Source organism: Clinocottus analis, unplaced genomic scaffold (assembly GCF_023055335.1).
Source record: "Clinocottus analis isolate CAN_PGR_092001 unplaced genomic scaffold, fCliAna1.0.p SCAF_15, whole genome shotgun sequence".
Taxonomy (NCBI): domain Eukaryota; kingdom Metazoa; phylum Chordata; class Actinopteri; order Perciformes; family Cottidae; genus Clinocottus; species Clinocottus analis.
The window spans coordinates 17,661,429-17,681,206 of NW_027175876.1; the positions used below are offsets into that span (position 1 = coordinate 17,661,429).

A 19,778-nucleotide genomic window follows, 5' to 3' on the forward strand; every position below is an offset into this window, starting at 1 on the left:
GTGATGAGAAGGAACCTCGACCGTTACGCCGCTGAACGGCATGCTGGGTACAGCTTGCTCTCAGTCACTCGCTTTAACATCAACGCTGCGCATACTTTTGACTTTTAGTGCCCTCAAAGTGTGCGTACGTGACATAATACTCCGTCATAACATTGCTCATGTTCGCTGGGTCGGATGCAGCGGGACATCCTGGTACTTTGGGGCATACTGCATGGGACATACATGTGTTTGTGGCATACTGAATAATGTGGTCGTGAGGGCACTGGAACGCAAAGTGACCGCTAACCCGCCGATAAAGAGAGGGCCTCTGCGTGTATTGCTGAGGAGGAAGCACCCAGTCCAGCGTGGAGCTGAGCGGATCTCCAGGAAGCTGCAGGCGACCAAGCTGCTCTCAGGGCAACAAGATGGACCTCTGCTTCATATTCTCCATGAGTCGGCCTAATGCAGTTGTCGTATTCATTCTAAACATGTTTGAGTTTTGTCCTGTGCAGCGTTCAAACACTTCATCCTGAAGGAGTTCGGCGCTTCAGGTCAGAAGAGCAGACCGGGGCTTTGCTTCAATACGACATGGTGATGTCACAGCGCGCTGGGCGTCTGGGCCGTTACAGCACAACAGCTGTTCTTATTCTAAATAAGGTGCATCACTTTTCATTGTTTACAAAACAAACAGGGAGACTTGTTCAGTCGAAGGAGGGACGGTCTCAATGAGAAATTTAAAAGCATGATTCATTTAACAATAAAAGCATGTTTCATTTCAAAACTGGTCTATTTTTTGTACATTATTATTAAAAAAAGAAAGGAGTATAAATACATATTGTTTTTAATCTCTCAACCCGTTCTTTATGAGGCGGGTCCAGTACCGGGTCCCTGTGGTCAGAGGCAGGAGCGTTACTGGACTACAGGATCCACGCGAGCTCACGGCATCCATGTGCATGTTTGGTGATTTAAAGCGAGGCGTGACATGAGCGGTGCTGCTCACTGCTTTGAGAAGACTTTCCCAGTTCTCCTAAACCATCGTCAAAGAAGTTCCCTTTAAAAGATAGTCTGACATGTTGAGATCAACGCCTTCTGCCCAGAAGATCGGTACCACTCATGTCTGTCTGCTTGTTACAGTTGCAGGGAGGAGAGTTAGCTTAGCAACTAAAAGCTGGAAAAAGCTGATTATGTCTTTCAACCAGCGCCTCAAAAGCTCACGAATGAAGACGTTATATTGTCTGTATGAGTATAAAAAGAGCTCGAGAAGCCCACAAGCTTCTGAAACACAACATTAAACTGAATTTGTTTGTATGGCTTCTAGAAGACAAAACATAAAATGGTTCATTCGTGAGCTTTAGGGGAGCTAGCGAGCAAGCTAACAGGCAAGCTAGCGGGGCGCGGCTGCAGCTCATGGGGACGTGGTCCCCGTCTCCCTTCAGCTCACGTCACGGTGTCCGTGAGCAGGACCCTGGACCTCCTGCTAACATGCTAATGACATGCTAACGATGGCTTTAATGCAGCGATGTCATGATGTAAAAACATGGAATAGAACCAACGTAGTAAAGTTCATGTTTTTAGCTTAGCTAAGCTAACAGCCTCCCGGCTCTCGCTTCATATTAAAACCTATAAATAAGATGGTCTTGGAAAAGTTCCACCTGGGGCGCTTTTACCTTTTGAGGCTATCGAGATGAAATAAAAAGGTAAAGTTTGGATAATAAAACATGTCCAGTGTAGATTTAGTCTCATTTATAACCGCTGACACTAAGGAAAAGCTTTGAAAGCTCTTTCTTTAGGCTCTTTAGAAGAGGCAGCGCCTCACAACAAGGAGGAAGGAGCTGGAGGAGGAGACACGCCAGAGAGGAGGAGACACGCCAGAGAGGAGGAGACACGCCAGAGAGGAGGAGACACGCCAGAGAGGAGGAGACACGCCAGAGAGGAGGAGACACGCCAGAGAGGAGGAGACACGCCAGAGAGGAGGAGACACGCCAGAGAGGAGGAGACACGCCAGAGAGGAGGAGACACGCCAGAGAGGAGGAGACACGGCAGAGAGGAGGAGACACGACAGACAGGAGGCGCTAGAGATCACTTTGGATGGACGTGGAGCAACATCTTCAGACTTGAGCCTCTTCTCCTTTAAGGTGGACGACATTTAAAACAAATCCTCTGAACAGCTGGAGTCTGCGTGATCATCACGTTGACTCCACGTCTCTTCTGGTGTCCGTCGTTCATCTCGTCTCCACCTGAAGCTCTGCTGCTGTTGGACAGAAACCTTCAGTCTGACGTCCACTCTTCTTTATTCTAAAATAAATCTGGTTATTCCTTCTTCTCCGGGAGAGAAAAATAAAGTTGAAAACCTGCTGAATACTGCAAAAAAAGAAAAGGTGCAGTTGTTAAGGCCGGCCGGGAGGAGGAAGGCGACTTCTTCATGGAGGTTTCCATCCAACAGCATCCACTGAGGAACCAAGAGGACGTTCTCCTCCTGAGGACGTTCTCCTCCTGAGGACGTTCTCCTCCCGAGGATCCGTCCAGAGGGAGGAGAACCGCCATCTTTAAGCGCTCTGCAGCTGGAGGCGGCTCGCTCGACCAACCGCAGCATGAAGAGGGAGAACCTTGAGGGTACGTAGGTATGTGTGACTGAGAACCAGAAGAACCAGATATATTATATACACAGTACACATTATTATTATTCTGAGGTCGAGGAGGTGAGAGAGGGAAGAGAAGAGGTATCCTGTGAGGAGGGGACACATCCCAGACGAGGGAACCATGTGGGGGGAGGTCTGGACCCCGTTCTCCTTCCAGGGAACGTCTTCATGGAGGTCAGAGGACGGGTGGTGTCCCCCCGCCGCCAGCTGGGTCTGCTTTGTGGGGGTTTACTGTTTACGGGGAGGAGGCTGAGGGAGGAGGAACAGCTGGGAGGCGACGCTGAAGGTTTGCTCAGCCGCTTTACTTCAGTCTCTCTCTTTCCTTCTCCTCCCTCGGTCCTCTCTTCCGCTCCCTCCACCCCTCCACCCGAGCGCTTCATTCGTCCTCCAGGGACTCGGTCTTGATGTCGTTGGGGACGCCTCCGGTCCGGGACAGCGCCAGGATGGTGTGGTTGACGGCGGCCATCTCCACGGCCAGAGAGATGGGGTCCTGGTGCTCGCCGTGCGCCGCGCTGTCGTCCTGACGGGACAGAGGACGCAGGTCAGGAGGTCACATGACGCAGGTCACATGACGCAGGTCACATGACGCAGGTCACATGACGCAGGTCACATGACGCTGCTCCACAGGCCTGAACGCTGTGTGTGTGTGTGTGGGGGGTTGTGTGTGTGTGAGGCTGTGTGGCTGTGTGTGTGTGTGTGTGTGTGAGGCTGTGTGGCTGTGTGTGTGTGTGTGTGTGTGTGAGGCTGTGTGGGGTTGTGTGTGTGTGTGTGTGTGTGTGTGAGGCTGTGCGTGTGTGTGTGAGGCTGTGCGTGTGTGTGTGTGTGTGTGTGTGTGTGTGTGTGTGTGTGTGTGTGTGTGTGTGTTCATCATTTCCAAAACCACCAGAACGTGTGAGGAACTTATGAAACAGCTAATGTGAGCTGTTAGCATGCACTGTGCTAGCTTAACTAGTATAGCACTACCAGCTATACCACATAGTTGTGTAGTATTGTGTAGGATGCACACTGAGGTGACATCCTGTTGTGTTGAACTGGGGTTAGTTCCCACTACAGGACCCTCACATAAACCAGTAACACCAGTACTCAGCCTGCTCTTCTTCATCCAGCTCATCGAGACTCTGCGTGATGATGACATTACAATACCTGCTGCACTTTGAACTATTCTGGTTGTGAAATAAAAAGGTCAACCGAGGGTCAACTTTGACGTTTACTGTGTTCTGACGGCGATTCAAAGACGTGTAATGGGAGCACGATGGTGAACTGACAGCTCTTCACCTGTGTGTGAGCGTCTCGTGTCCTCTCTTTGCACAGCCACAGGCAGCTACCTGATGCTACGTGATGCTACGTGATGCTACGTGATGCTACGTGATGCTACGTGATGCTACGTGCGGGTCCAAAGGGACCAGCAGGGCAACGAAACAGGAACCGGGTCAAGAGGAACCAGGAGCCGGCGTGGGCGTCGCTCTGCGTACCTGTGTTGGCGAGGTGGGCTCCAGTCGGTAAAGGCCAAAAGGTCGGCTGAGAGGTCTCTTGTCAAAGTAGGGCAGGTCACATGCCTGCAGGAGAGAACAGGTCGCCCTTCAGCAAAGCAGCAGTTAAAAGAAATGATCATTTGACTTCCAGCAGCCGTGAAGGAACTGAAACACACCTTCAGTTGAAGTTTCTTCAACGATACACAACGCTGCTGCTTCCCATCGCTCCCAGAAGAGAGCGAGTGTTTTCTGTGAATTAATGTGAGCGACCGCTCTGAGGAGCAATGCTTCTTAAGAATAAAAGATCTCAATGTGCCGTCTGTATTCTGGGTGGAAACCGGCGTTCAAGTCTTCTTAGTGTGCGTGTGTGTTTACAAAGAACGAACCCCAGAAGCTGCTGATCTCACTTGTTAACCAAAGAGAGGGAAGCTAATGAGTGAACTCAGCTAATGTACACATTTAAAATGCATGATCACATTTGACTCTTGACTGAGTGCTGACCGAGAACAGGGAGAGCTGGGACGTGGAGGGAGCGGTGGATCCATGAAAACTAGATCAAATAGAAATGAACAAATAGAGCCTGCAGCATGACCTGCAGCACACGGAGGAGTGACACACGTCTGCAACCATCATCTGGGCTCATGCGCTCTCTACCTGCTCTGAGAAGTCGTTCCCGTCGATGTCGTCGCTGTTGGAGTGGCCTCCTGGACTCTGGACGTCGATCCCATGACTCTCCAGGATTGTGGCTTCTTGGAGGAAGAGGATGGATTATTAGATTCACGATGGGCCACTGAATCCATCAGAAAGAAGTTCATCTGAAATTTGGTTTCAAACTAAAAATCTTTTGCACATTTGTATCGTCACTCGTGATCTTCTGTCCCAAGTGGTCACTTTGTGTAATGACACGCTGAGTCAGCTGTCACTGTTGTACCACTGAGATGGCATGATGCAAGAAATAGCTACTCAGTAAGGATGCACAGTTGAAATAGTTAGCTAAAGTCATGGATACAAGCTAAAGTCGTGGATACAGTTAAAATAGTTAATTAATGGATGAACGGATGAAGATTCCTCTGTGTGACAAGCAAACTTCACCACACTGACCTAAACATCACCGTGTAAACTGACATTTGTTTTAAGAACAGCAACATGGACGTTGGGAACCGCTGCTGAGTCGTATGTAAATTAGCGCGTTAGCACAGACTTTAGCCAAATGCTACTGAATCTCTGCGGTGGCTTCAGTTCTGTGCTCGAGTCCTCGGCTTGCAGGTAAACGGAGCTTCTACTTTACAACCAGGTAAATGCAGGTGGATAGAGGATTCATTTACAGCCGTTATGAAGATGCTTTGCCAGAAGTCTTCCCACATGGTCGGTGACTAATTAACAATCATTGAGTTAATGATGGAAGCAATGAATGACGAGCCATTCAGTGCGTACACACATGTTCTAACTGCGGTTAATAAACACAAAGTAGTCGTTGAACACAGGGATGTGATGTGTGCAGCAACCAAAGTCTCCTTCTCCAAAGCCACGTTACCAATGTTGGCGCGTCTCTTGATCTCTTTGCGGCGGTTGGCGAACCAGTTGTAGACTTTCAGGGAGGTGACCCTCTCCAGGTCGGACAGCTTCTTCCCTGGAACACAGCACGTTACATCCCATCACTCAGCGCATCCTGCAGCGCTTCCTCAAACCTGATGCATTTTTTTAAAATAGAAAATTATGTTTTTGCTGCAATCGGTTCCTGCCCGCGTTTCATGAGTGATGGAGGTTACACAATGTGTTGAAAAGAAGTAACTTGTTGTTCCATCACATAGAGAGCACAGATGTTTATGAAACTTTAGATCCAAAGTGACCCGATCACAAGAGAGCATCAGCAAATAATCAAATCCAATTCTCTTCGGACTGAATCAATGGAGCCTGCTTTCTAACAGATGCGTCACGTGTAACACACGAGGTGTATAAAGATGTCAGCGCCGCAGTACGAGATGCGTGTTGCTCCATGGTGACGTTCACCTGACGCACAGGAACATGTGCCAGCAGCAAACGAACCGCCATCAGTCACAAACGCCCGAAAACCTTCTGCAGTGAACTGCTCTGAGTGTACCTGGCTTCTGAATGACGGCGTTGCAGGCGTTTGCTATCTCCTCCCGTTTGGCCTCATCTGGGTACTGGTTGTCGTTGAAGTAGCTAAAAATAGAAGAGTCGCATTGATTAAATTAAGTTCACGACACGAGGAGGACGTGGACAGACTGTCATGTATGCGGTGGAAGAGATATGAAGCGTTGTTGTGCAGAGGGAGGTTTCCTCAACTCCATGTGGAAATAAGCCAGAAGTTATGAAACAAACTTCCATTTATCATCTTTCATCTCCCGCTCACCTCTCCATCACTGCCAGGCACTCTTTCCTCCAGGTGAAGCGGCTTCCTCGACGCAGCCGGAAGGTCCCGGGCGCCGTGGTGATGGGCGGCGGGGTTTGCCTCCACTCCATCTCCTCCAGAGGCAGCGGGGCCGGCCGCATGTTCAGAGTGGCGCCTGGAAGCAGCGCGACATGAGAAGCCGGCACAGGACCAGAGTCTGCGGCCGCTTGAGGTCTCAGCAGCGATAACGTGCGGCAGACAACAGCCAGACGGCCCATCTCTCCACGGACGTGCACGTAGGACTGCACGCCGCCTCGTGCACATCTCATAATACATTCTGATTAAAAGCTGGACTGCATAGTGCTGACAAAGAGCGCTGCCTCGTCTGAAAGCACCAGCGCAGCAGAAAAGAAGAGCACACAAAAGATTTGATTTGCAGTAAAAAAATAAATAACTAAAAACTCATTAAACGAGTCGCGCAGCGGCTCAGATTCACATCGCGGCTCCGTTTCATCCCCTCATGTGAGGCCGAACCGGGTCGCCCGGCAACGGTGAAGGTTATTGAGAGCTGCAGGGACGGGCGACACGTCTTCCCTGCAGCAGCGATGGAGGCGTGTGCTGATGGAGGCGTGTGCACGCGGGCCGATGGAGGCGTGTGTTGATGGAGGCGTGTGCTGATGGAGGCGTGTTTTGATGGAGGCGTGTGCTGATGGAGGCGTGTGCAGATGTAGGCGTGTGCAGATGTAGGCATGTGCAGATGGAGGCATGTGCAGATGGAGGCGTGTGTTGATGGAGGCGTGTGCACGTGGGCCAATGGAGGCGTGTGCTGATGGAGGCGTGTGCTGATGGAGGCGTGTGCTGATGGAGGCGTGTGTTGATGAAGGCGTGTGCACGTGGGCCAATGGAGGCGTGTGTTGATGGAGGCGTGTGCTGATGGAGGCGTGTGCTGATGGAGGCGTGTGTTGATGGAGGCGTGTGCACGTGTGCAGATGAAGGCGTGTGTTGATGGAGGCGTGTGCAGATGGAGGCGTGTGCAGATGGAGGCGTGTGCAGATGGAGGCGTGTGCAGATGGAGGCGTGTGCTGATGGAGGCGTGTGCTGATGGAGGCGTGTGCTGATGGAGGCGTGTGCTGATGGAGGCGTGTGCTGATGGAGGCGTGTGCTGATAGAGGCGTGTGCACGTGTGCTGATGGAGGCGTGTGTTGATGGAGGCGTGTGCACGTGTGCAGATGAAGGCGTGTGTTGATGGAGGCGTGTGCCGATGGAGGCGTGTGCCGATGGAGGCGTGTGCAGATGGAGGCGTGTGCAGATGGAGGCGTGTGCGTAGAGCACCAGAGGAGTCGCCCCCTGGTGGCGCTCTGGCTTCAGGTTGCCACCTGGGTGCATTCAGCCTAAAGGCTGACACTAAATTAAAAATACCATCAAGTACATTATCAAATACACTACAAAGTACACTCAAATTCAGCTCGTACATCTTCATCTTCACATCATCCTCTTCCTTCGTCTGCACCAGCCTCTCACGCACATCTCACTTCAACACGGTGCTCCTGCAAACCAGGAAGCCGAGGCGTCATCTCCTCCACATCACATCTCAGAGCGCATGACGCCGTGTACTTATCTCTTCACAGTGTGGCAGCAGCGTGTTTCCCACTGCGCCCCTCCCCCCCTGTTAGTGAGGCAAACTCCTCTGCTGTGAGATCTAACTCTGAAACTGCTTTAAGAGACTCGGCCTACCTGGCGTGGTCTTCTCCAGCGTGTACCAGCGGTAGAAGGCCCTCTTCTTCTGCTCGCTCAGGTCGGAGCCGTGCTGCAGCAGCCAATGGGAGATCCTGCTCTGGCTGATGCCTGAAAGCACACACCCAGTTACAACAATCTGTGCACGACCCGCAGAAGGATTCACGGCAGACGGACGAGCGGACATGCTTTTATTCTGAAAAATAAAAGACGCGTGACTTTCTGCCTCTGAATGTGAATCTTTGCATTGTGAAATGGTCATTGAACAAACTCACAAGGAGTCATGTGGAACATAACTGGGTATAATAAGCCTTACATCGTGTTAAATTCAAACACCATATTCATGCCATACAGTCCTCTACACACTTTCAGAAAAGGCAACAGGAAGCCACCATGGCTCGTTACAGCTGCCGTGTCTGGACTCTGATGTGAAAGCGCCTGCACTCTGCACAACAATCAAATACTGCATTTGTAGCTGGAAGGATTGGAACACGTGACTATACTTTAGGGGGCTGCCTGGAGCCCAAAAACATCCAATTTTGCACTTTTTCTTTCCCTTTCCCTGTTTCACACGTTCACTTTTTGTTAAAGGGGACGAAAACTAAACGATTCCCAATTTTGCCAAAGCATGTGACAGGATGTGTAGATGTGTTGGCCTCAAATGACATATTGATACGGTCTGATCACACTCCACAGTGTCGACAATCACCTCTGATTCGACACAAAGACGCAGCTGTGATGTGACAGAACCTGAAGCAGAACCTGAAGCAGAACCTGAAGCGCCTCACTGGGCCGTGAAGAAGCACCGCAAGCAACAAACGCACGCGAACGACGGACAAAATGACAGGAATGTTTGGACAGGAAAGCCCTTTAAAACCAACCGCCGGGTTTTAGAGAGTGTGTGTGTGTGTGTGTGTGTGAGTGTGTGTGTGTGATGCTACTAACCGGTAACTTGTGCCACCACGGCCTGAGAGATCCTCCGGTTCCCCAGGAACGCCTTGATCTCCTCTTTCACCAAGCTGCTGTCCCTCCTGCGCACACGCGCACACACACACACACACACACACACACACACACGCACACACACACGCACACACACACGCACACACACACGCACACACACACACACACACACAGATGTGAAGACTAACTGATATCTAAAGATCCGCGGTGCAGACAAAACGTCCCAACGGCTCCTTTATGCCAGCCTTTATTGTCTCACCGTTAACATGGATGTACAGTGTGTTGCATCACATGTTGCTTCACAAAAATCATACAATCAACTCTCACGTATGTGTGACCAGATGTAATGATTTTAACACGATGTTGATTCAAGTTGAATACCGTAGTGTACAATGACAATGATCTATTCAATTCAGGTCCATGTTTGAATACAGTAGATAAAGTAAACTTACAGGTTTGCAGTGGAGTTGTAGGAAGTATTATTCTGATCTTTAACCACTCAGTACATGTATAATGTGTATTTATTTGTGTAATTCAGCTTTAAAAAGGTTAGGACGGTGGTGTTTATGTTCCACATGAAGGAACGAGCCGGTAATGACCGAACACTGGGATCAGAGCTCTACATCAAGGGGTAGGAGCTCTACATCAAGGGGTAGGAGCTCTACATCAGGGGTCAGAGCTCTACATCAGGGTAGGAGCTCTACATCAGGGTAGGAGCTCTACATCGGGGGGGCAGAGCTCTACATCGGGGGGGCAGAGCTCTACATCGGGGTCAGAGCTCTACATCGGGGGTCAGAGCTCTACATCAGTGGTAGGAGCTCTACATCGGGGGGTCAGAGCTCTACATCGGGGGGGTCAGAGCTCTACATCAGGGGGTCAGAGCTCTACATCAGGGGGTCAGAGCTCTACATCAGGGGGTCAGAGCTCTACATCGGGGGGTCAGAGCTCTACATCGGGGGGTCAGAGCTCTACATCGGGGGGTCAGAGCTCTACATCGGGGGGTCAGAGCTCTACATCGGGATAGGAGCTCTACATCACGGTCAGAGCTCTACATCGGGGGGTCAGAGCTCTACATCAGGGGGTCAGAGCTCTACATCAGGGGGTCAGAGCTCTACATCAGGGGTCAGAACCAAAAGGTCAGACGGGTGTTTCCCTTCTGCTGCTTTTCACTACATAATGACACAAGGAGATCTTTGACAGGAAGTGACAACACTTATGCCACATAAGGAACATTATGTAATCCAAAATGCACAACCAAATAAATACTTAGCTGACTAAGATTCTTTTGGGCAACTCATTGATGAGTTGACTTCACAACGCGCCACTTTAACTGATGAGCAGAGACGTTCGTTAAGCATAAAAGAAAACATTAAAAAAACTAGAGAAAGAACCAATCCAACAAGAAGTTGAGAGGCGTTATGTCCTACACTTCTATTAGAAGGAGTTTGGTATATTGTACAATAAATGATTCACATGTCGGATCATCAAACGTATGTTTTTTTGTTTCTTAACCAATTCATAGGAAACCTCCAAAAAAAAAACATGAGTCCGTCGTAATCTACGGTGCAGCCTGACAGCCTCATCTGTGCATTGTTCTGTACATCATCAACACCGCATTACATAAGAAGACTAAAAGGAGACGAACGTCAATGCATTGAGTGACGAATGACCAGAATGTACTTGGCGGGCGCGTTCCCACCGTCTCAGGAGCATGCAGAGACTTGGAATGGAGGTGGCGAGTGATCACGTGCAGTCACACGGTGTTCCCACCAGCCTCTGGCCCCGAGCCCAGCCCCTCCCTCAGGGAAATGTACACTGCCTCGCTTAATGCCTCATCCTGGGGCTCAGCGCAAACACCTGTCAGATGTGTCGATCCGCAGTTATCCATACTAACAGTGCTGCACACGTTTACCAGAAGGCATCTCCAGTGGGCCACCCCTCACCCCCACCCACACAACTGTTAGCAGCATTGGTGCTCAACATACACAATCGCAGCATCCTTTGAACCGGTCGGCATCCCAGATTCAGGCGGTCGAAGATGGAGAGCGCCCGAGTGCTCCAGTGATGTATTTCTGAAATGGGAATGCGTCACGACTCCTCAACATCCTGCATCAATATCCTCCACACCGGCCTCTCGCGGCGCAGCTAAAATTAGAGCTAAAAAAAAAAAAAAAGCGCTGCTTGTATCGACACCCGTTGAATCAATGGAGCACAAGCTGCTGTGCGAGGCCGAGGAGGAGGAAGTGCAGGAGGGAGGAGGAGCGGGCGGAGAGGGGATGTTTGTCGGAGGCCAACTCAAGAGGCCGACCCCCTGCAGAGACACTTAGAGGAGATAGACAGGAACCAGAAGAGCCCCGTGGGACGGCCCACGAGCCCACAACGCCGGTCTCGCCTCTGCAGCCCTGACGGGCGCCGGAGCCGCGTGACCACCGCTTAACTAGCGTGTGATTTAACACGGCGGCAGCGTGGACGAGCAACCGGGACGCGAGCGCAGCGCGAGGACAGAAGATGGGCGCTGGATGTCTATTCTTACTCAGACGGGGCAGCTGGGAGGCTGCAGGAGGGCGGAGGAGAGTGTTGACAGGTTATCAACACTGACACGGTCACAATAATGGGGGAAAGAAGATGTGACGCTTTATTCATCTTCTCCAAACATAGACTGTATATAACAAGTGGACAGAGTCACTGTGGCTTAATCTATTGGTTGGTGAACTATGGTTTTCAAGCTTCGAGATGAGATTATTGCTGTCGCCATCTTGCTTTTTTTGCTGTAACAAACTTGTTTTTTGGGAGGTCGCCCTCTTGTTTTTTTGCCCACCAGAAGAGACACAAATGGTGGAGAAAGTACAACCGAACACGGACATTTTTTTGGCGACTAAAATGGTACAATTATCTTTTCCTGACACACTGTGAAAGGGTTAAACTTCTAAGACGAAAACAGAGACAACTCTCAGACCGGAGAAGGTCATGTTCACGACCTGTCAATCACAGCAAGCCCGCCCTAAAGCGTCTCCTGCTCTAGGGTCTGTTTGACTCTAACAGACCATAAAGTACTAAATGAACATCATGCTGTATAGAAGAAGACTAGAAACTAGAGATTGAGACATAAACTCATGTTTACAATGTTGACTGAGACTTCTATACAACCAGAGGAGTCGCGCCCCCTGGTGGTCAGGAGAGAGAATGCAGCTTTAACACATGAAGCATAGACTTCTATACAACCAGAGGAGTCGCCCCCTGGTGGTCAGGAGAGAGAATGCAGCTTTAACACATAAAGCATAGACTTCTATACACCCAGATGAGTCGCCCCCTGGTGGTCAGGAGAGAGAATGCAGCTTTAACACATGAAGAATAGACTTCTATACAACCAGAGGAGTCGCCCCCTGGTGGTCAGGAGAGAGAATGCAGCTTTAACACATGAAGCATAGACTTCTATACAACCAGAGCTACAGGACAAAGACAATTAAGTTAACTTTATTTTTTTTAAATCAGTACTTTTAAGAGTTCTTTTTCAAAACCTTTAATGTTTTTTCCATCATTCCAGCCTTTTTTGCAATAAGAGAATAATATTTATTTTAAATTAGAGTATTTATGATTCATCAACTTAAATTTGAAAACTGAAAATAAATATTGTTGAGATATTTTTTTCTTTCTTTGATTTGACAGTCAGTTGTTGACTTCATACAGACGTTGGCAGAACTGCTGGCTACTTCACGACACATGGGACTAAATCGTAGCGCAGGTTGGACATTATTATGGACCGGACCTTTGCATGAGGACGTGTTCTCAAACTGGACCTTGTTGAAACCTCTGATGTTCACGTGTGCACACACTGCAACTTTGGTTTCTTCTAGATTTGTTTGCACCATTACTTTCCATGTTCAATTATTTGGTTCATTTGGAACACAGAAGTGAATCAGAATTTAAGAAGCAGTCGTTGACTGTTCATTGTTGTTTGTCTCGTCTAACGTCTCATGTCTAATGTAGAGAGACCTTCCACTAAGGTAAATTACTCGTTTGTGAAAACATTCCTGGCAATAAACGGACGTTGAACCCACAACAACAGTCACTGCTCCTCTTTTGTCATCCTGCAAAGAGACGACCAGTGCAAACCGTCTCCTACGTTGTTACAGTACAACCACTGGGACGCGATGGAAAAGTAGAGCTGCACCTTCAACGATAACCTTCATGTTCAAGCCGCATTTGCATCGGAGCAACCAAACTAATCATGATGACTTACACTGCCAACCACGAGCGAGTGACTGTGTTCAGAGTCTGTACTCAAAAGCTACACAACGGCTGAGAGAAATGTTTCCTCAGCGTCTGTTTCCTTAAAAAGAAAGAATGGTGTTCTGCTCTGAAGCTCAGGAACTAAATTAACTTTATGGTGAGATTGAAAACAGAAGTCGAGAGAACAAAGTCAAGAATGAAGTCAGACTTTCTTTGCAAAACATGTACGATGTAACCGTTTCTGTCCCTGTGGGGACATTTGTGTTGAATCAGCAAGAGACAACACATTTTAGCTTCGGCGCAAACACAACCTGGGACGAGATTGTGTCTCTAAAAGTTGGACAACTAAAAGTTTGCCAAACAAAGTTCCACAAGCAGACTTTGGCGCTCGCTGTACTTCCTCCACCACTGACCTCATCAGCTCCTCCACCTTGTCGTCGATGTCCAGGTCCTCCTCTGTCGCTTCGAACCCGAAAGCTCGCGCCGCCGCCGCGCTGTTCACCGGGTATCTGGGCGGAGACAGCTTCCCGTTGGGCGTGGCGGCCAGGCTGTCCCGGCCGTTCTGCGACAGAGCCACCAGGGAGACCGGCGAGGGCAGGATGGCGGACGGCGGCGGCGGGCCCGGAGGCGGGGAGGTGTCGTAGCTGTTGCTCGGGGACGGCGAGAGCCCGCCCCCGCTGACGAACTGCGTCTGTGTGGCGGTGGAGATTTTGGACGTGGCGGCGGCGGAGGAAGCTGCCGCCGATTGGTCGACGGCGACGCCCTCGCCTCCGTTGCACGTCACGGAGGTGGTCGCGGCGGCGGCGGCGTTCGCCGAGGAGGCAGTGTTGCTGTTGTTGGCGTTCGAGGCAGAGTTGTTGGTGCAGCCGTTTGCCCCGCCCACTCCGTAGCAGGACGAGGAAGAGGAGGAAGAAGAGGTGCGGCGGCCAAACTTGTCGCCGTGCTCCCGGTCCAGCCGGTCCAGAGTGTCGAGCGCGTGGAGGATCTCCTGCTTGCTCATGCCGCTGCGACGCAGCCGCTGCAGCAGATCTATCTGCTCGATGGTGAAGCGCGGCTCCTCGCTGAACTCAGACATCCTGCTGCTGGATGAGAGACAAGACAGACAGGTGGTGAGACAGGGCAGACCGAGGAGGGAGGGGGGGGAGGAAGGAAACAGGAAATGCAGGGGGAAGTTGAGGACACCAAGTAAGTGAAGAAGAAGAGAAAGAGAGCTGGAGGAAAAGGAGGAAAGTCACACAGAAACGACACAGATGAAGGGATGGCGGAGGCAACGAGAGGATTAAGTGGGAAAAGAGTGAAAAGAGAACGCAGTCGCAGAAAGACGAAAAGGACGGGAAGAGGAGGACGAGGAGGGAGAGAAGCACAGAGAGAGGGAGCGGAGGAGAGTCAGAGGGGTGAAGTAGAAAGAGAGGGTGGTGAAAACTGCAAGAAGGAAATAAAGAGGCAGCAAATAAGAAAAGGAAGACAGGAGATAAGAGTGTAAAAGAAAGAAAGAGGGAGGGAGCGCGGGAGGGGCCGGGCATAAAAATCTGCTATTTTTGGGAACCAGCCGGCAACGCGAGCAGAGTCACCTTGACAGCTGATGCTATCTTAACATTCTGACTGCCTTTCTTTAAGCGCTACAGCGGATCCCCGGCTCGGCGCCACCCACGCTTTGTGTTTTTCATAAGCAATTTGCACTGCTCAAAATCAATGCGACTGGAATCAAGACTGCGGCAGATTTTTCCATCTCCCGTGCCAGCCCGACCTGCGCTGATATGATAAACGCTTTAAAAGGGGTCACTGGCAGCGTGCTTTTTCTCTCCTCTCGCTCTACATCAATGTTAGACGGAGCTGTGCAGAGGACAGGAACAAAATGACTCAAGAGTGTGTGTGTGTGTGTGTGTGTGTGCACTGTTTTGAAGTTATTGTGAAGGGAGCCAATATGACAGTGGTGAATATAATAAGCCTTTAAACGGGTCTGGAAAAGAACAATCGGCCACATTTCAGACTCTCACTGTGAGTGGCTCTGAACCACATGGCTTGTGGACCACGGGCTGAGCAGGAGAACAGAAACCAGTTTCTTGAGTAACTATTACCACCGTGAATCATTGCAAAACCTGTCCCATCCCCTCGCAGGTGGGTGACAACTGTCCCACCAGTTACTTTAGCATGCAAGTGACCACTTCAATAGTCCGGGAGGTGTTGTGTTATTTTAAAGAGCTGCAGTGTGTATGAGCAAGACCTGCATATGGAATGATTAGCCATCAGGGTCACGCATTGACTAAGTTAACTATTACATTTAGGACCGTTAAGGACACACACACACACACACACACACACACACACACACACACACACACACACACTTCATTATGAGTGACCCTACTTGCACTCTCTAATTAGCAGACCAGTGTCGTGTGTCTGTCTTTGACGCTACACAGACACGTCCCTACGGACTGGTCATCACCGTGATTAACAGAGAAAACAACTTCTGGAACTCTTCACAGCTCACACTAGGACTAAATAAATAAATCACACACAACAGTCGGCGTCGGGTTTTTGCATCAACACATAAAATCAATCTTTCTTACCTAAAGACAGGGCGCGTGCACGCGGCATCGGATCCCAGTGTAAAGCTAACTCGTTTCTTTGGCAGTTTTGTTAATTGTCCCAACATTGACCACTGCTCGCGGTCCCGCTTCCCCGTCCACGCGGTGTTGTTTTGCGGGGCCCCGCAGCGGGGGCGCGGGTCCGCAGCTCGTCCCGCCGCTGCGGGAGAGCCGCCGCGGGATGCCAGCGCTTCACGCCCTTTGCCCGAGAGCTAGCGTTAGCAAGCGGGTCTCCGACGGACGGGCAGTGCCCCGCGTCGCGTTACACGAGCCCGCTCGCAGCCCCCCCTTCCCCTTCCCCTTCGCACTGGTCTCACTGGTCCCATCGCTCCCAGCAGCGCTGCTGGACACCGGCCATCGCGCGGGACGGCGCGCGACGTAACATCTGCCATTTAATAGCGCTCGCGCAGAGGAGCGGTTAGCATAACATGCTAGCAGTGCCTGCCAGCGCCGACACTAGCTGACGTTAGCCGCCGCCGCCGCCGCTTGCTAGCGGGCGTTTGATATTAATAACATCACTTTCACTGTTGTATGTCTGCAAGTACACGACTTACCTCGGTTCAAATCGTCCACTTCACCATTTAACTTTGTCAACTTGAGCAAAGACCCGCGGCGTCTTTTACCGCAGCCGAACAACACCGCGGTGTGAGTACAGTGCCCCGTCCGACCCCTTCCCGAGGATTTCTAATCAGAGGCGAATTATTTGCCTCTCCGCTTTGTCTGTCTGACAACAGCCATATTGACAACTAACACCTCCGAGCAGCTACGAGGGAACTGTAGTTTCTCTCCCACGGAGGGCCTCTGCCACGCGGCGGCGAGCTCGACAGTAAGAACTACAAGTCCCCGAAACAAGGGCGCGACGGAGCCGCTGCTCTCTGATCCACAGACCCACAGCTGTCACACAGCCATGCAGATTTTAATGTGAGCCCCGCGGGGGGGCACCTGGGCCAGGTATCACCTCACAGCAGCGACCCAGACACCAGGGACGTGATATCAAAGATGGACTTGTTTGGAAACAGAATCAAGGAGAAGGACATTTTTAAAAAAGGGAAAATATTCAGCTGTATTCGGTGGAATTGGCATTTTTTGCATTGAGATTTAATGTTGCTTTTATTAGCCCATAAAGAAAGTGTAAGAAATTAATGACTAAAATAGTCCCACATTCTCTCATTATGTTACATAAATATGGTGAAAATAAAAGATCCCCCACTGCAGTACGCACCCTGAGGAGCAGGAACACAAGCAGACGTCCATGACACAGAAAGCTGCCTCAGTAGTCACGATGGTACTTACTGATTGTGAACGCAAGGAACTAAAAAGAGAAACAGCATCATCTCCAAAAGCAGAGTAAGTTAGCTCTTCCTCACAGGGTTAAGTTACTTGAACCGTATAGACCTGTTTACACATGTTGTCTCGTTTCAGGGCTGTTGTGTTTGCTCAGCTGCTTCAGGAGGAAGACGTCAGCAAGAGGAGAAGTCACAACAGAATTCATCCTGGAAGGAGCAAATAGATCCAGGTGGCTAACTCACAATGCGCATCAATTAGACTGAAAAGGCCTGTTTGAGTTAAGCGTTGATATTCTGTGCTGTTTGTGCTTCACACCAGCACTTCTAGTCCTCTTATCAGTGTCTAAATATCACTATATTTGTTAGGGGAGACGCTACAGACAACAACAACAAACATGTTTGAATGCTCTGGTCAACTGGAAGATGTTGGGCTACTTTGCTTCTTTAACACATCTTATTTTGGAATAGTGGGGAAAAAACATTTATTTACTTACTTTGTCTGTTTGCATCTCTAGATTTCACCAAAAGCTGCCATGCATCCCATTTCAGAGAACTTGTGATATGAAGATGGTCATCATACTGTGGAAGTGTCATGGTGATATCTGTTAGTTAACCCTTAAACATAATGTCTTATAATGTGTGTAGTTTAACAAAACATCATTAAAGGTTAATCTCGTACTCACTAAACGTTCCACTTCCTAAAGATATCCTGAAGGATTTTAAAGGGGTTTGTTCGTATATCATTAAAATGTTTTTTAGGCAGGAATTTCTGACATATATATATATATATATATATATATATATATATATATATATATATATATATATATATATATATATATATATATATATATATATATATATACAGCATGATAGAAAAGACACTTAAAATGCTAGAACCTTTCACTCTAACATGTCAACCAAATGACCTTTTGAACCTGGCTTCATCCATAGTTCACACTTTCTGTTTTGGAAATGCAGTAAAAGATTTAATAAGATGATGCTCTATTTGCATATTTAAACACAACATACCAGTAAAAGTAGCTGGTGAAATCATTCAGTAAAAGGAATAAAGGATTATTCTAAAAGGTTTATCTGTCACCTTGTCTCCCCTCATCAAAGAAACTCTCAGGTCGACGCTCACAGGAGAGTGATGGTCAAACACGATGAGAACGCGTTAGTGTCACGGGGAAACGCTCTGATCCACCACAGAGGTGTGAAACATTTCTACTGCACATTGATGAATGCTGCTGCTGGTGGAGCGCACGTCCCAGCGGACATGAATAATGCATCATGGACTCGTGGTGTTAAGCGTGAGGGATGCATGTTCACAGGCGGCTGTAGAGACGCCTCACAGCTTCACGCAGGATGGAGCCGCACACGTTGTGTGAACCAGTGCACGGTCACACTGCCCCCACGTGACCACTGTGTCCAAAGAAGACTGCTCAAAGAACAAGTACGTTGGTTTGTACTTGTACTTGAATGTTAAAAGCAGAATCGTACTGCAGACTATATTCAGTAGGAGAAGACTGAAAGGCCATGGCATTTGTTCTGCTTGGTCTTGGATTCTGGTTGGTTAAATGGGAAAGAGTCGACTTCTCAGTATCTCTTCCACATTCTTACATCACTTTAATTTTTTTATGCATTGTGGTAACATTGTGTTTATCAAATGTTTTCCTTAAGATTAGTTTTTCTACACAGTATTAGTGTGCCGGTTCACCACATATAAAAACATACATTTAACTGGACTTGTTTAATATGTGCTCATGTTCCTTTTTTTACTCATACACATCTATTTTTTGTGTACTTTCAAACATCTGTCTCTCTTTTATTACTCCAGCAAAGCCATCCAGGCCCGTGATCTTTATGATAATGTAATAATTCAGCTGTTGAACACAATCTGAACACGGCATCAGTTGTTGGAGCAAATCTAATTATGTTTTAAGCCAAAGCACGCGCGGGCTGCGAGAGGTATTTATGAGCTTAGGCGATGCACTGTCATGTCATGCTCTTCTAACAGCAGAGGAAAGAGACAGCGTCCTAATGGACTGTCCTTTCGAGGAGAGTGCCTTTGCTAGTTCTATACTTTAAATTATTATTGGCTTCTCTTCATTCCCTTTTAAAAAAACAAAGTGACAGTGTTTCCTGATTTGATTTATTTCCACATGGTCAGTGTGTCCCTTTGCTCTTAACTTTACTCATTTATACATCCCCCTTAAAATAACCAGAATATGAGTATGAGAAGGATTTGCTGCCAATACACACAGGGAAACACCACTAGAACAATATTAAAGTAGAGACTATAAGCAGGGTTCATACACATTGTGTGACCAGCGGGTTTTTCATGACTTTAAACCAAATGTTTATGAGCAAACATTGTGTGAAATGTGTGTGTAAACAGTAAAAAGTGATAAAATGTAGTATTTAAACTAACAATGAGGATTCAAAGCATACAGTAAACCTTAAATACACAAATGAATGAGACAATAGTTTGATTAAAAGAATAAACATTTATATAGATGCCTGTATGT

General features: G+C 48.8%; 1 protein-coding gene across 4 annotated transcripts; it reads right to left on the bottom strand.

Annotated features, from left to right (window-relative positions):
* Positions 1-218: 218 nt before the first annotated feature.
* LOC137785573 (homeobox-containing protein 1-like) lies at positions 219-16,689 on the bottom strand. 4 transcript variants are annotated; one of them, XM_068576934.1, is made up of 10 exons: positions 16,516-16,689; positions 13,784-14,449; positions 9,123-9,208; positions 8,178-8,288; positions 6,465-6,618; positions 6,192-6,274; positions 5,625-5,720; positions 4,745-4,839; positions 4,091-4,174; positions 219-3,138 (listed from the first exon to the last, which is right to left on the bottom strand). In XM_068576934.1, the coding sequence occupies exons 2-10, from the start codon at positions 14,443-14,445 to the stop codon at positions 2,995-2,997; spliced, it is 1,515 nt and encodes a 504-aa protein (XP_068433035.1). In that variant the 5' UTR covers positions 14,446-14,449; positions 16,516-16,689; the 3' UTR covers positions 219-2,994. The 4 variants fall into 4 exon arrangements, with proteins under 4 accessions (XP_068433035.1, XP_068433033.1, XP_068433032.1 ...); XM_068576932.1 differs by having other exon boundaries at positions 13,784-14,452; XM_068576931.1 differs by lacking the exon at positions 16,516-16,689 and adding an exon at positions 15,944-16,098 and having other exon boundaries at positions 4,745-4,836; positions 13,784-14,452.
* Between the last annotated feature and the right edge of the window lie 3,089 nt (positions 16,690-19,778).

Excerpts from the sequence above, each read along its gene's own strand:
- LOC137785573 (XM_068576930.1), bottom strand. The coding sequence starts at position 16,029 with ATGTTGGGACAATTAACAAAACTGCCAAAGAAACGAGTTAGCTTTACA. Across the intron at positions 6,275-6,464 it reads TGCCTGGCAGTGATGGAGAG|CTACTTCAACGACAACCAGT; the intron begins GTGAGCGGGAGA and ends TTCTATTTTTAG. Across the intron at positions 3,139-4,090 it reads AGCCCACCTCGCCAACACAG|GACGACAGCGCGGCGCACGG; the intron begins GTACGCAGAGCG and ends CTGTCCCGTCAG.